At 44.5% G+C, this 16,244-nt stretch overlaps 1 protein-coding gene across 3 annotated transcripts in view; it reads right to left on the bottom strand.

Annotated features, from left to right (window-relative positions):
- The window catches only part of WAPL (WAPL cohesin release factor), a 129,046-nt gene that overhangs the window by 44,049 nt on the left and 68,753 nt on the right, over positions 1 to 16,244 (bottom strand). For all 3 annotated transcript variants that reach the window (XM_073574873.1, XM_073574872.1, XM_073574871.1), the window contains 4 exons: positions 4,662 to 4,759; positions 1,561 to 1,637; positions 1,265 to 1,440; positions 992 to 1,107 (listed from right to left, as the gene is read on the bottom strand). In XM_073574873.1, the coding sequence (XP_073430974.1) occupies positions 992 to 1,107; positions 1,265 to 1,440; positions 1,561 to 1,637; positions 4,662 to 4,759 (467 nt within the window). The remainder of the gene's footprint in view (positions 1 to 991; positions 1,108 to 1,264; positions 1,441 to 1,560; positions 1,638 to 4,661; positions 4,760 to 16,244) is intronic.

Below are 16,244 nucleotides of genomic sequence, written 5' to 3'. Positions count from 1 at the left end.
AATATGGATATTCAAAAACATTTAACAACTGATGTCTCAATTTTACTTTTATTGGGATCTATTTTTATTTTTGAAATGTACCAGTAACTGCTGCATTTTCCACCCTAGGCTTATACGCGAGTCAATAAGTTTTCCCAGTTTTTTTGTGGCAAAATTAGGGGGGGGTCGGCTTATACTCGGGTCAGCTTATACACGAGTATAAAAGGTAATCAGATCAGTAAATGGTTTAACGAGAAAAAAAAAACAAAAACGCCAGAATTACTTTTTTTGGACGCCACAACACTGCAATAAAAGGCGATCGAAACACTGTATGTACTTAGACATGGTATCAATAAAAACGTCAGCTCAGGACGCAAAAGATGCCAAAAAATGAAACCTCTATGGGTCTCTGAAAATTAGCGATAAACGCAAAAACTTTTTTTTTTTCATACAAATTTCGGAATTTTTTTTTCACAACTTAAAAACTATACATGTTTGGTATCTGCGTGCTCATACTGACCTGGATAATCATATTTCCAGATAAGTTTTAACATATAGTGAACATGTTAAATAAAAAAAAACAAAAAACAATTGTGGAATTGCACTTTTTTTTTGTTAATTTTCACCACACTTGATTTTTTTTCTTTCACATTTTCCAAGTACACTATATGGTAAAATTAATGGTGCCATTCAAAACTACAGCTCGTCCTGCTAAAAAAAGAAGCTCTCAAGGCTGTTACAGAAATATAATAAAAAAAAGTTATGGCTCTTGGAAGTAGGGGAGGAAAAAAATGAAAAAACAAAAAAAAGGGCAAATGGTCATTGCGTGAAGGAGGTTAAAAAAATATGTAAGCAAAATAAACGCACAACTACCCATTAGATTAACGCAGTCAGAAAAAGCTTAATTGCCACTTGTGTATTGTGCAATATGTCACAGATGCTTCAATATAATAAATTCTAAGTAATCCATTACAGCACTAATTTGCTGTTTCACTGATAGATAGAAACTTACCAAAACTCTAATGTCAAATCTCTGTTCTTGAGGTAGGTATTTTGGAACTTGAAGAACACAGTTCATTGCAGTGCTTATTAGATTGTCCTGCTCACCAGTCTTGGTGCTGCCCCATTCTGCAGAACACAAAAATATCATTAGCTTTATTACTGTAAAAACTACTTACCATCACACAGAGCGAGCGCCTACTAAGCACACGCACTACACTGTCAGCACTGTCACAGTGTCGCTCCTACAGCTCTCGTGATGGATGCAGATGGTGCGTGTTCATACCATTATCATGTGTTAAATTAAGCAGCACGCCAATGATGGCCCTCATACAGGACTCCACGGCTTTGCCAACGAGACCGCCCGTACTGTGGTGTATAAGCGACTTGTTGTAAGGAATGCAGATGCTCTCTTCAGCTCGGTTATATCTCTGGATGAACTCCTCACAGTGTCTAAGCGCTCTGCACAAAGAGAAAAGAAATCCTAATGCAATCACAAAACCCCCTTTCACGTAACACCCGACCCCACATGATCTCACTGGACATGGCAAATATGAGATGAAATGTAATAGGTGTACTTACTTTGCAGAGGAGACAATGAGCTGGGAGTCTTTGTATGCAATCAGGTAGCTCTGGTTTTCTGGATTATGTACAGTTACCTGAGAATAGCATAAAACATATCAATGAGGACCTGTCTAGCAAGTAGTAGTCTTTTTGAAAAACTTTAATGCATTGAAAAAAAAAAAAAAAAAAAAATATTGAGATATAAATGTGCAAAATGTAAAACACCAATACATAAGCAATAGTGCTAATAAGTGTCTTCGGCTTGCTCAAATATTATGATCGAGTCCCCACGGCTGCATGTCTCAACTGCTCAACAGCCGCAACACATGCAGGGATTTCCTAACCACCGGGCAATCCCTGCATGTCAACAGCCGCGACACATGCAGTCACAGGGACTCGAACATATTGTTCAAGCACGCAGAAGATACCCTTAGCACACGAACATGCCCGGATAACACCTTATATGAGCCAGCTCACCCATCATTAATAAGCAACATGGTTCCTTACTTCTTGGTAAAAGCAGAATTTCTCTACACTACACATTTTGTCAATGTGTTGGATTACTGGAAATATTAAGCCAGTGAAATTCACACATATATGTTTAAAGAAGTTCTCAGGTAATAGAAAAAAAAGAATATAGAACTAAAGGAAATGTCAAATAAATTTCTAAATACTTTTAATACACAAAAGAATATTTTGCCTAGACAATCAGTATTGTATTAAAATAGCTGCCACCTTGTTACACTAATACAAACCTGTTCTAGAAAATTAGGACAAGAGCCTGTGAGCATGTGCAGTAAGAAGCTCAGCCCCTTCATGTGTAGGAAGATGGGATACAGTGAATATTCTCATGTAATTCTGAAGACATGAGTGGTGCTGTGGTAAGAAGAGGCTGGTCATATTGCTATCTACCATGTGTATCTGATCTAATACTGGAGCTACCAGGAGTGCCGAGATAAGAAAAGGCCACTCACACTGATGTCCGCCATATCTATCTGATCTAATCCTCGAGATTCCATGGGTGCTGAGGTAAGAAGAGGTTGCTCACACTGCTGTCCACCCTGTATGTCTGATCTAATACTGGAGATACCATGGGTGCTGAGGTAAGAAGCTGCTCACAACGCTGTCCGCCACATCTATCTGATCTAATACTGGAGATACCAGAGTGGTGAGATAAGAAGAGGTTGCTCACACTGCTGTTCACCCTGTATTTTTGATCCAATACTGGAGATACCAGTTATGAAGAGGTAAGAAGAGAGGCTGCTCAGACTGCTGTCCACCCTGTATGTCTGATCTAATACTAGAGATACCAGGAGTGCTGAGGTAAGAAGAGACTGCTCACACTGCTGCCCAACCTGTCTGATCTAATACTGGAGATACCAGGGCTACTGAGGTAATTAGAGGCTGCTCACATTGCTGTCCACCATGTATATCTGATCTAATACTAGAGACACCAGGAATGCAGATAACAGATTAGTGGTTTGATTTGTGGGACTCCAGGTCAGTGGCACCTGGCAGCTAGACGGTAGGCCCACAAATCTTTTACCTTCCAGTGATCCCGATTCCAGCCACATGTCAATAACTGGACTGCTTGTTGTAATTGTGATATTTTTTTTTTATTGGAGGACTAGTATACATGCTGCAAGGTAGGGCAGCATATTCATAAGTTAGTATAAGCCCGGCCCCACCACTGATAGGCAGCTTTCTGTGTAAACTGTGAACAGGCAGAAAGCGGCCAATCAGTGGTGTGGATTGGATAATACAGAGCACAGCTTTCAGAGAACTGGTAGATCTACAACAGGTAAAATGCTTTAACAAAACTGCAGCAACCAGTAAAGTAAGTGACACATTGCAGGAAAAAGGGTCTCTGCTCCTACAGTATGCTGCTGTTAGGTGGAATAATAAAAACCTAGTGACAGATTTCTTTTAACCATATAAATATTTTGTCATTTGTGCTGTCACTGTCCATCATGCCCTGATAGAACTTTTCTGTACATTTCACTGTACACCAGTTATAAATCTTGTAATAATGAAACTTTATGAATAGAGCAGTAAAAGTGCAAAGCTTCTGGAGAACAATCTCAAAAAAATAGGAAGTTAAAGTAAACCTGAGTAAACCCAAATCCCTTTTCAATTTCCTGGATTAATGCTTTCATTTTCTTCACGTAATCATCAAGGGTGTATAGACATACAATATTAACATTAAAAGGGTCAATTCTAAAATTTTAGGGAACTTCACGTAGCCACATAGGAACATGCAAAATTGTGCCCGTATGGTGAGAATGAGAGTCTAGGGGCCCATGTTGATTTATTGGGGTCCAGAATGCACCAGCTGTAGACGTGGAGGAACAAAAACTTAAAGTAGGGCCATATAGAGCAAGTGAATTTTTCTAACCACCCATTGTGTGACTGCATGCCTGATATGCATTCCTTCTCTCCGCAGGCACAGCCAGAGGTCTCAAAGATCTTGGGCTACATTCACATGTGCATTTGTAGATTGTGTGACTATTCTGGTTCACCAACGAAAAAATGGAATTTATTTCCAAAGAGGGTCCGTTTCATAACTGATGCAAGTGGAAGCAGACAGCCCCATTAATTATTATGGGATCCGTCTGGGTTCAGTTGTGTGTCTGCATTTTGATTGGGAAACAAGAAAAAGTGCATCATGGAGAATTTTTTATTTTCCTCATTGTTCATCAATAACAAGACATCATCCAGCTTGTGACTATAACTCAAATGTTGAATCAGGAGTTCTTCATCACAGCTGTGTCCGGCGTAGCCTCAAACCCTACCTCCTAATTCAAGAATGACTGGAATTAGGAGGAAACTTACAAAAGTCGCCCATCCACAGACTAATGTTGGCCAAACTTGCCAACATCGACGAGTTTGATGACAGTCTAATGGGAAAGGGAGCCCCGAACAATTTATCGGCAGCAGAAATATCAAAATAGCTTGTCTGATTTCGTATTGTCCCTCAGATCCACTGACAGACACGTTTCCACGTTTGACCACCAAGTTTGGCATTTGTGCATCTTGGCAACAATATGAAACAAATTTTACAGAATTCACCAGATCCACACAACACACTGCTCATAATGCATTTATATAAAGTTACTTACACTCTCCAAAACTCTTAAGCATCTTTCAGCTCCCCACAAAACTGCAACTAATATTTCCTGATCTTCATCACTGTCGAGATGATTCACACATTCTTTAACTGTCAGGGAGAAAAATGTTACTGCTGTGTTCTAGTCAAGGACATGTAACATATCTATGTTTATGTCATAGCGCAATAGCAGAAGACATCAGTGGGTTTATGAAAACCAGAAAATGGGATTCTCCAGGTGCCATCCATGCCCCTTGGCTAAAAAGAATATATTCAAACAGGACAGATTAGTTGGAGAAATTTCTAGCCACTGAAAACCAGTCCCATCCATCTGTCATGCTGTTCTGTAAGCCTCGCTCAGATAAACACAACAGCTAAAGAAATCCTACATTAGGGATTATGCTATCTGTAGAGTGGGATATGGGGATATTGAGTGGAAGTGTTGGATACAAGCTGACATAATGCTGAAGGGTATGAGCACAACGCATCTCTATCAGGTGGACTCCGCCTGAAAAAGCGATAAAAAGCAACTATAGAGAATAGAGATAACGCACAGCAATGTGAAAGTGACATTGCTGTTCTCATGTTCGTTTTATTCACTTTTTATCTGCTTCAGGCTTAGGGTGCTTTCACACTGCGCTTTTCTCCACGTTCATGGGTCCCGTTGGGGATTGCATCCAAACCTCCCTGCAATACGGGATTCGGGACCATCGACTATAACAGTGCTGGCAGATTGACCTTGCCCTCTGATGTGCATCATTTTCGGGCGTATACGCCTACTGGAGGCAGACACTTCGACGTAGCAGACTGCACCTGAGTGTCCACCTCCAGTAGAAATAAAAGCACGAAAACTATGAGCGTCAGGGCACACGTTCGCTCTGTTGGCTCCATTATAGTATTTGGCCGCGTCAGGGAATGCATCCGAATCCCGTATTGAGGGGGGATTCAGACGCAATCCCCGACAGGAGACATGAACGAGGAGAAAAGCGCAATGTAAAAGCACCCCAACACAGGCTGATCCCACTTCAGATGTACATAAAACAATCAATAATAGACTGCTCTGTGTGCATAGGCTGACATTCTCAGCAGCACCACGCCAGTTTAAACAGCTCACCGATGAAAAAGCGCTTTGCTCGTTTGTTGGGGCATAAGCAACCAGTTTAGCCTGTATGATAAATCATAAAACACTATGTTCCTAAGAACCCTCAGTCATGATCATGCTGCATTATGTACAGTAAAGCATATTGTCTTCAATATCTGGTCAGTGGGACCCCATCTATCGGCAGCCCTTCTCATCAGCTGTAAATGTTGAAGAGGGTAATGCCCGCACATCAGTCTGATACTGATGGCATATTCTAAGCCTAAACCAATCATTTTTATAAGTCTGGATAATGGGATTTGTGTTTCTCACAGTAGAACCATTTTCTCATCTACTTCATTAGGGGATACTGGATACCATAGGGGGTATAGCACAAGGAGGCAGACAGTAAATAGTTACTGTTTGCTCCTCTCACCACCTATAGTCTCCATCTCATATTGCTCAAAATAGGTTATTAATTTGTTAAGCGGTCCTTCGCAATACACCGGCCAAGTTTTGTCCACTTTGGTAGAGTTTGCCATGACTGGCAGAAAACGGCCAAATCATGACATTTTTGCACAATTTTGAGGGGTGCAAAAGTTTAACAACATTTTAAGGTATTTCATGCCAGAAAACTTTTGAAAACGCTGACGAATTGGGCCCTAAGAGTTAATAAACTACATAGAATTAAAATGATCCAAATGACTGAAAAACAAAGATGTACCAAAAACCCAAATTACTGCTAACGAAATTCCTAATGTGTTAACCCTTTCATCCCGAAGCCTGTTTTCACCTTCCTGACAGGGCCAATTTTTACAATTCTGATCACTGTCACTTTATGAGGTCATAACTCTGGAACGCTGAAATAAATTCCACTGATTCGGAGAATGTTTTCTCGTGACATATTGCACTTCATGACAGTGTTAAAAATGTCTATGATATGACTTGCGTTTATTTGTGAAAAAATTGGAAATTTGGCCAAGAATTTTGCAATTTTCAAACTTTTAATTTTTGTGCCCTTAAATCAGACATTTATGTCACAAAAAATAGTTAATAAATAACATTTCCTACATGCCTACTTTACATCAGCACAAATTTTGAAAAAAAATTTGTTAGGAAGCTAAAAAGGCTAAAAGTTGACCAGCGATTTCTCATTTTTACAACAAAATGTACAAAGCTTTTTTTTATGGACCTCCTCACATTTGAAGTCACTTTGAGGGGTCTATATGATAGAAAATAGCAAAAAGTGACACCATTCTAAAAACTGCACAACTCAAGGTGCTCAAAACCACATTCAAGAAGTTTATTAACCCTTCAGATGCCTTACAGGAATTAATGGAATGTGAAAAGAAAAAAAACTTTTTCACCAAATTTTTTTATTTTTTTTTTACTTTCGCAAAGGTAACAGGAGAAAATGGACCAAACAATTTGTTGTGCAATTTCTCCTGAGCTTGCCCATGTACCATTTTTATTTACATTCGTCTTTTTGATTGCGCTTTATTGCACTTTTTGTTCAGCGGTATGATAAAGCATTGTTTTTTGGATCTTTTTTTACGGTGTTCACTGAAGGGGTTAAGTAGTGGGACAGTTTTATAGAGCGGATCATTATCGATGCGGCGAGACCAAATATGTACTTTTACTGCTTATTTTATTTACATAAACATTTTTAATGGAAAAATATTTTTCTTTTTTTGTTTGCTCTTTATTTGGAGATTTTTAAAAAAAAATAGGGATTTTTGTGTACTCACCGTAAAATCCTTTTCTCCGAGCCAATCATTGGTGGACACAGACAGTGGGTGTTATGCTGCTTGCCACTAGGAGGACACTAAGTAAACACAGAAAAGAGTTAACTCCTCCCTCCTCTGCAGTATACATCCTCTCGCTGGCTGGGAATTCCCAGTTCGGTGAAAAAAGCAGTAGGAGCATTAAACGAATGACAATAATCATAACTATCAAAACCTAAAAATGCTACAGTGAGCCAATAGGCCAAACAGGGTGGGTGCTGTGTCCCCCCAATGATTGGCTTGGAGAAAAGGATTTTACGATGAGTACACAAAAATCCCTATTTCTCCTACGCCTCATTGGGGGACACAGACAGTGGGACGTCCTAAAGCAGTCCCTGGGTGGGGAGCATACATCTGCCAATACCCCATGTACCACTGGCTTAACACTGGTACTGTCGATTGCAGGATGCATCTGCCAAGAGCTGCAACAACAGAGGCCTGAGCATGAATTTGGTAATGTTTTGTAAAGGTATGCAGGCTGGACTAAGTCGCTGCATTGCAGACAGGCCTGAGAATGAATTTGGTAATGTTTTGTAAAGGTATGCAGGCTGGACTAAGTCTCAGCGTTGAAGACCTGTTCTGCCGACGCCTGGTGCCGAATGGTCAAAGAGGCGCCCACTGAGCGGATAGAATGCGCCTGAATCCCTGCTGGGACAGGTGTGTCCAGGACACGGTAGGATTCCTGAATAGCCAAGCAAATCCACCTGGCTAGCGTGGTTTTTGAAGCGGCTAGACCCTTCCTATGCCCCTGTGGAAGTACGAACAGGGCATCTGTCCGTGAGATGTCCCGTCTCAGAGCCCTGACCACATCGAGGGTGTGGAAGGCCCTCTCAATGCAATGGACTACAGCCGGACAGAAGGAAGGCCAAACAATTTCTTCATTGAGATGAAAAGACGACCCGACTTTGGGCAGGAACGTCCTGACAGCTGCCTCGTCCTGATGAAAATTCAGGAATGGAGGACGGCAGGACAGGGCTGCTAATTCAGAATCTTGTGTAACTGACGTAATTGCCGCTAGAAAGACCGCCTTCCAAGACAGAATAGCTAGTGGTACGTCCTGCAGTGGTTCGAAAAGAGCATCCTGTAAGGTTCCGAGAACCAAGTTAAAGTCCCATGATTCCAATGGCAATTAAAATATAGAGGCACCACCTGGGAGACTCTCTGAATGAATGTCTTGATCTGAAGTCCAGTGGCAATTTTGCATTTGATTAGCATGGACAAGAATGATATCTGGCCCTTGAGCAAGTTAAGCGCGAGACCTGATGTTAATCCGGATTGTAGGAATTCCAATATGGAAAGAATAGAAAACACCAGTGGGGATCGACCATGGTCCTTGCACCACGAGAAGAAGGTTCTCCAGGTGCGGTGATAAGTGCGCATGGACACGAGCTTCATAACACTAATCATGGTGGAGATCACATCGGGGAAAAACAGCCTGTGCTAAAAACCAGGATTCAATGGCCACGCTGTCAAAGACAGGGCCCCGGAGTTCTGGTGGTAAATCGGGCCCTATGAGAGTAAATCCATGCGATCTGGAAGTCGCCAGGGAATGCCAGCGACTAGTTGTACTAGTTCTGCATACCATGGCCGGCGCGACCACTAGGATCACTGGTATTCCCTCTGCTCTAATTTTCTTGATGACCCTCGGGAGCAAGGGAAGAATGCATGGGAACCGGAGCCACGGCAGAACTAGGGTGTCCGCTCGGATGGCGCATGGTTCGCGCGATCGGGTAATGAATCGAGGAACCCTGTTGTTTAGACTTTAGGCCATATGATCCACATCCGGAGTCCCCCAGCGATGGCACATCTGTTGAAAAAACTTCCGGATGAAGAGACCACTCTCCTGAGGCAAGGTCTTGGCGACAGAGAAAAACCACCGCCCAATTGTCCACACCCGGGGTGTGGATTGCCGAGATGGGCGAATGGTTGGTCTTGGCCCATAGGAGGATGTGACTCACTTCGTGCATGTCCATCCTGCTCCGAGTACCCCCCTGACGGTTGATATACACCACAGCCGTGGCGTTGATGGATTGTATCCTGATGAGGTGACCTGCGAGGAGATGGTGGAAACTCAGAAGAGCTAATTTTATCGCTCGAATGTCCAAGATGTTTATGGGGAGACAGGACTCTCGAATTAACCAACGACCCTGTGCCGTGTGGTGACGAAGAAAAAAACGCACATCACAGCCTAGGAGACTGGCGTTGATGGTGATATACAAGGGTTAATGGTTTGCCTTTAAATGCCTTTAATTCTTCAATTGCCTTTTGCCTTTCATTACTAGAATTTATTCTTAGACGCAGCAGTTTTGCCTGTCTCCTCTTCAAGGAAACTATGCTTATCATCATATGTTCTCAATAGTCAGCCACAACGTGTTCTGGGTACATGGTAAACAAGGTATGACCCTGGGTAAACAGTGGGGGGCCACATGAGCTCCATAGAATTACATATTGTTGTAAATGGTATAAAAAAGATTGCCTTGTGTTTCATTACATCAGATAAAGTGATTTGCCCACGACCTGTGTGTGCAGTCTCCTTGGTCTCCAAGCGCATGTAAATTAAGGGTGTAAACTCCTAATTTGGCCTCACTGGTGATCTAGCATATCTGACTCTGGGTCAGAACGTAAACAGCTACGTACTGGGCGTACTGGGAGAAAGAACGTCCCTTAACTCAGGAAGGATTTCAGTGTCCCCAGCTTGGGGGGCTCGTCTGACCCGCAAGGACAGAAGGAACTGGTGGTCCAGGGAGAACAGGTTCTTGTCCCAAGTTAACAGCAACGCATGTTGTAAAGGGCAGAAATGGAACTGTGCGAATGGGACCGCTCCCTTCGCTGCTACCATGTTTCCAAGAACTATCGTGCTGAAAACGTATGGAGTGAGAAACCGGTAGGGAAATAGTTTGCGCTGCCTGTTGTAAGGCTCGGGCCTTTTCTGGAGTGAGAATGACAAACCCGCAGAAAGAGTCCAAGATCAATTCAAAAAGGAAATCTTCTGGACCAGTGTTGGGGAAGACTTTTCGAAGTTCATCTTCTGACCCAGGCGAGAAAGTGTATTAATTTACTGTGATATCCACGGATTTCTCGCAGGCTGGGAGGGATGGACCCTTGATCAGCAGGTCATCCAGATACTGCCGTACCACCACTCCCCGAGCGTGGAGAATGGCCATGAGAGCCGCCATGCCCTTGGTATAGACCCTGGGGGTGGTGGCGAGACCGAAGGGCAAGGCAACGAACTATAAGTGTTCTTCTCGAATTGCAAAACGCATGAACTGCTGGATGATAGGGACTCTCCCTTTTGCATGGAGGCGACACCGATCGGAGGAATTCCATTCGGAATCGCTGTACTTTGACAAACTGATTTAACAGCTTGAGGTCCAGTATGGACCGCATCGTTCCTTCCTTCTTTGGAACCACAAAGAAAGGTTTGAATAAAAAAACGCTGAACCATTCGTCTTGAGGGACCGGAAGGATGACTCCGTCCCTTTGCGGCGCATGAACGGCTCGAAGGAAGGCTGTGACTGAATGACAGCAGACGGCCGCCTACTTTGTCGGTGTCTGCCGGATACCACAAGTCATTGAGTAGAGGATCTATGGCAAGGTTCCCCAACTCCAGTCAAGGCCCACCAACAGGTCATGTTTTCAGGATTTCCTTAGTATTGCCAAGGTGATAATTGCATCACCTGTGCAATACAAAGGAAATCCTGAAAACATGATCTGTTGGTGGGCCTTGAGGACTGGAGTTGGGGAACCCTAATCAATGGGATCTGCTTCCTTAGATCCAGATGCTGTCGGCCTGGGTTTCCAAGAGTGGTTTAGTCTGTGAGAGACCTGGGAACCTCTGTCTCCACGCGAGGACCGACCTGATCCGGAAGAGAAGGTTGTGGAGGACCAGCTGGAGCTGTAGCGAAAAAGGTCGAAAAAACGAGTCGGCTGTTGATTCCAAAAACGGCCGGGCAGCCCCTTGTTGGGGAAGAAACCTACTCTTCCCCCCGGAAGTGTCAGAAATGAGCTGGTCTAGTTTCTTGACCAAACAGGCGACCAGTTTGATATGGCAGAGAGGTCTCTGGAGGCGGAATCTGCCCGCCAGTCGCATAGCCATAGGGCTCTTCTGGATGGAGACTGCATTAGCGGTTGCCTTAGCAGCGCAATTAGCAGCATCTAAAGAGGCGTCTACTGCAAAATCCCCTGCAATTATCTGCTTGGCGACACTGGTTGTCTCTGGCGGATTGCTATCTTGGAAGGCAGTAATTAAGACTTCTGCCCAAGTGGCCATTGCCTTAGCCACTCAAGTTGCCACGAAAGATGGGAAAAAAAGCCGCTCCTGAAGCTCCAAAAACTGAACTGGCGAGGTAGCCAATTTGACAATCAAAGGGGTTTCTGACTGAAGAACCCTCAGAAACGGATTGAAGCGTTTTAGGAGCAAGGCACAATACAGGAGGATCCACCGAGGGAGACTGTAACCAATCCTTCATTAGATCTGGAGTAAAGGGGTATTTAGCCTCAATAGGCTTTTGCCCTGTGAACAGCTTATGTGGTCGGTTCCTACGTTTCTAGACAATGTCCTTCAACTCCAGATGGCTGTGAAATACCCTGTGTGTACACGTTTAGTCTAAAGGCCCTTTTACATTTAGCGATGCACCAGCGATCCAACCAGCGATCCGACCCGGTCAGGATCGCTGGTGCATCGCTAAATGATCGCTAGTGAGCTTTCATACAGAAAGATCTCACAGCGATGCAGCAGCGACGCAGCGCACGATACTCACCTTTCACACACAGCGATACTGCGTCCTCCCGCCCGCCTCCATGCGTCGCTGGACGTCACAGCAGGAAGTCTCAGCAGGAAGCAGACGACGAGAAATGGAGCCGGACATTCTCGCGCGATCAGCGAAGGACAGCGGGGGGAGCCGGTCGCTGGTAAGTATCACACATAGCGATATCGCTAGCAATATCGCTATAACGTCACAAAACCAGTGACATTTTAGCGATATTGCTAGCGATATTGCTTAGTGTAAAACCCCCTTTAGAGATAATGTATTCCGGAGCAGGAATATTCTCGTTTAATGTCAGAAACTTGTTGACTGTCAGAGAATCAAGCGATTCATGGACACTTGGGGAATTCTGAGGTACTGACAGGTCAGAGTCGAATTCGGAGACATGTTCTCTGCCAACATTAGGAGAGGGAGAGCGAGAGACAAAACTCGCCGATGCTGAATCACGAGCGTGACTAGGGGACGTGTCATGGGTCCGCTTTCTAGAGACCTGAGGATCCCTTGAACGAGCATGGCCCCTGCTGGCGGATGGTTCCCGGCCACCGCCAAAGCCCTCCTCGGGTGGTAAAGACGCGTTCTGACTTAAAGGAGGATTCCCGGAGGAGTCTACAGCCTTAGTCAGTAACTCCACAGACCGTGACAAGGACGCAGCCCACTCAGGGGAACTAAACGCAGGGAGCACATTGCAGTGGCGGCGGTTGGCATTTTAGCACAAGCCGGGTCGCAATCCGTGCATAGCGGATTAGTCTGGGTACTGGGCAAGGCAGTCTTGCAATAGGTACCAGCGGTAGAGAACGCGGTGCGCTTCTTATTAGCCCCCCTTTTTTTTTTTGCTTCCTTAGACTGAGACATAGGGCCCGTGAAAGGGTTACAAGCAAAGCCTGGGCTGCAGCTGCAGGGAATGTGCAGCGGAGGGGTTAAGATTTTCTTTGAGAGCAGATGCAACTTACCCGCGGTCCTGACGTTGTGTCCCTGGGAGGAATATCGGTGGCCCTGTAGCATCACCAGGTGTTATCCCCGCAGCCGTCACAGAGCCCGAGGAACAGAGAAGGGGTTAAGGACAAGGCTCCCGAGACTAGCAAGGGCGCCTCTCGTACAGAACGAGAGGCGCCAAAGACGTGGGTGGCGGCGCTAACAGTGGGCGACGCTAGTAGGCCGAAAAGCCGGGGACTAAATTTTTGGGCATACCCGCGGCGAGCACCGGGTGAAGGGGGGAGCCGCGACGGGGCGCCGGTATGCCGCAGCTGAGACTCGGTCAGCACTTCTCCCAGGGACCAGGACCCGACCCCATACCTCCAATCCGATGCTCGCTCCGTCTGCGCTGTCTAGGAGCCTGCAGGTTTCATCCCATCTCAGATCCTGAGGTAAAAAAGCTCACGGGTGATGTAGCAGAGCCGGAGAGGTTGTTACAGGGGTATTGCTCAATCGATCCACCCTATGGGCAGGGGGACGGAGAGCTATGGGGCTGATTCAGGGCATCCGAAAAGCGCTGGTCAAATCTCCGTGCGCTTGCCCTCTTATCTGTGAGGGGTACCGGGACCCTAAGGGAACCATTGCCAGAAGAATCAGTTCCAGTTGTCGCAGGAAAGTGTACGGGGAGGTATACTCCGCGTGCTTGCCTGTTGTTGGGTCAGAGGAGAGCGGGCCATAGAAAGGAACCATCGCCCCCCTCACTCCGTTAATTAAAAAATAAAAATTTTAAAAAAAACTCAAAAAAAAAATAAAAACGGTGCGGTCTGAAGCCGGACCCAAATGCCTCCTACAGACACTAAGCAAGAACTGGGGAATTCCCAGCCAGCGAGAGGGTTTATACTGCAGGGGAGAAGTTAACTTTTTTCTGTGTTTACTTAGTGTCCTCCTAGTGGCAAGCAGCATAACACCCACTGTCTGTCTCCCAATGAGGTGTAGGAGAAAATATTTTTACACTTAATATTTTTTCTTTTTTCACTTTTTTTTACATTGTCCCAGGATGGGACATTACTGTTTACTGTATAGGATCAGATCACTGATCAGATGCGCTGCAATGATTCTGCACTGCAGAGCATCGGAGCAGCATCTGACAGGCAGGGAAGGAGGCGTCTCAGGTCCTGCTCTGAACCACCTTCCATGAAGGACCCCGCGACCATCTTGCGGCTGGAGGTCCCCATGGAGACCATCAGGACAATGTAATTCCATTGTGTTGTACAGATGGAAGCGCGTCAGGAAACCCATTCCCTGCGCGATGCTCCTCAATGTCACTTTCAATACGGACCGCAGATTCAGAGGGATTAAGGTTATGTGCCCACGTAGCGTTTTTCAAGCGTTTTTTTTCCTGAGCAGAAACGCATGCCCTTGCCAGGGAAAACGCATGTGCTTTTTGACACTCGTTTTTGACGCGATTGTCAAGCGTTTTGACATGCGTTTTCCTATGCGTTTTTGCAATTACAGTGTATGTATGCGGAATCGCATGCAATTCTGCACAATTAATGAACATGCTGCGTTTTTTCCGCTAAGCGTTTCCGCAGCGGAAAAAAACGCACCATTAGCACAACATGTGCGTTTTCCATTCTATTACATTAGATGCTTTTCTTAAGCATTTCCGCAGCAGAAACACTTGTCTAAAAGCGCTGCGGAAACGCTAAAAAAACGCAATGTGGGCACACAGCCTAAACGTCCACGATTGGTGCTAGCACAGATCGTGAGCATTGATATGGGGAGTCAGGGTGTCAACTCTCATATAGAGCTAACACCCACACCCAATCACCGCGGCGATCAGTGTGAGGCCATGTGATCGAGGCGCTGTACATATACTGCTGTTTGCGGGAACGCAGCTTCCTCAGAGAAGTATAGAAGTATATGTACGGCACATGTCGGGAAGGGGTTTAAAGAAACGCTAAGGCTATGTGCCCACGTAGCGTTTTTTAAACGCTCAGGAAACGGGTTCTCCTTCCCAGAAAACGCGCGTTTTTTTCCCGCAAAAAAACGCGCGGTTTTTCCCGCACGTCTTTTGGACTATAGGAGATAGCCAAAAACGCGGACCTAAGCGGAAATTAATGAACATGCTGTGTTTTTTACCGCTAAGCATTTCCTTAGCGGTAAAAAACGCATCCATTGCCACAAAAAGGCCAAAATGCATTTAAATGAATGGGATGCATCTTTTAAGCGTTTTTGAAGTGGTTTGACCCCGAAAAACGCATCAAAAACGCTTAAAAAAACGCTACGTGGGCACACAGCCTAAAGGGGAAGGTGTCTGCCACATGGACTGACTATTCAAATTGACTTGAGAATCGAAAAGGACAGGCTGTATTTACAGTGTGCTAGCAGTGGGGGCACGTCATTCTACGAACCCATTGGCGTACCTGTAACGTGTGCCAAGGGTCTTCTGACGACCCCTGTGCCTGTCATGACTATACTCCTAAGAAAGCCTGCCCGATGCTTGCGTTCATAGGAGACCATGATTTCTGCTATATGCAGCAATAGTATACTGTGGCATTGCTGTATATATGGTCAGAGGTTCAAATACAATGAAAAGAAATATGCTCAATAAATTATAAAACATTCAACTCACCCCTTAATTCCTCCATTAAAAAAGAGGTAAATAAAAAATTAAACATTTAGTATTGCTGTGTTCATAAGAGCGTGATCTATCAAAATTTGGAATTAATTCAATCGGGAAACTGAAGTGAGAGGGAAAAAAAATTCTAAATACCAGAATTGTGATTTGTAGGCCACCGCAACAACACAAAAACATAAGAGGTGATCAAAATACGGTATCTATCCAAAAATGATATTAATAAAACCATCGGCTCGGGACGCAACAAGCCCTCACATAACTCCATTTTCTGAAAATTGAAAACGTTACAGCACTCGAAAAAATGGCGTCAAAAGCATTTTTTTTTTTCAAACTTCTAAATTGTTTTTTTCACCACTTTAATAAAAACAAAAAGTAGGTTTGGTATCGCTGTAATCGTAATGACCTGGAGAATTAT

Source organism: Dendrobates tinctorius, unplaced genomic scaffold, assembly GCF_039654945.1.
Source record: "Dendrobates tinctorius isolate UK_male_01 unplaced genomic scaffold, ASM3965494v1 ptg000040l, whole genome shotgun sequence".
Lineage (NCBI taxonomy): Eukaryota > Metazoa > Chordata > Amphibia > Anura > Dendrobatidae > Dendrobates > Dendrobates tinctorius.
Note: the sequence above shows the minus strand (reverse complement) of the source record. Positions and strands in the feature narration are given on the sequence as shown.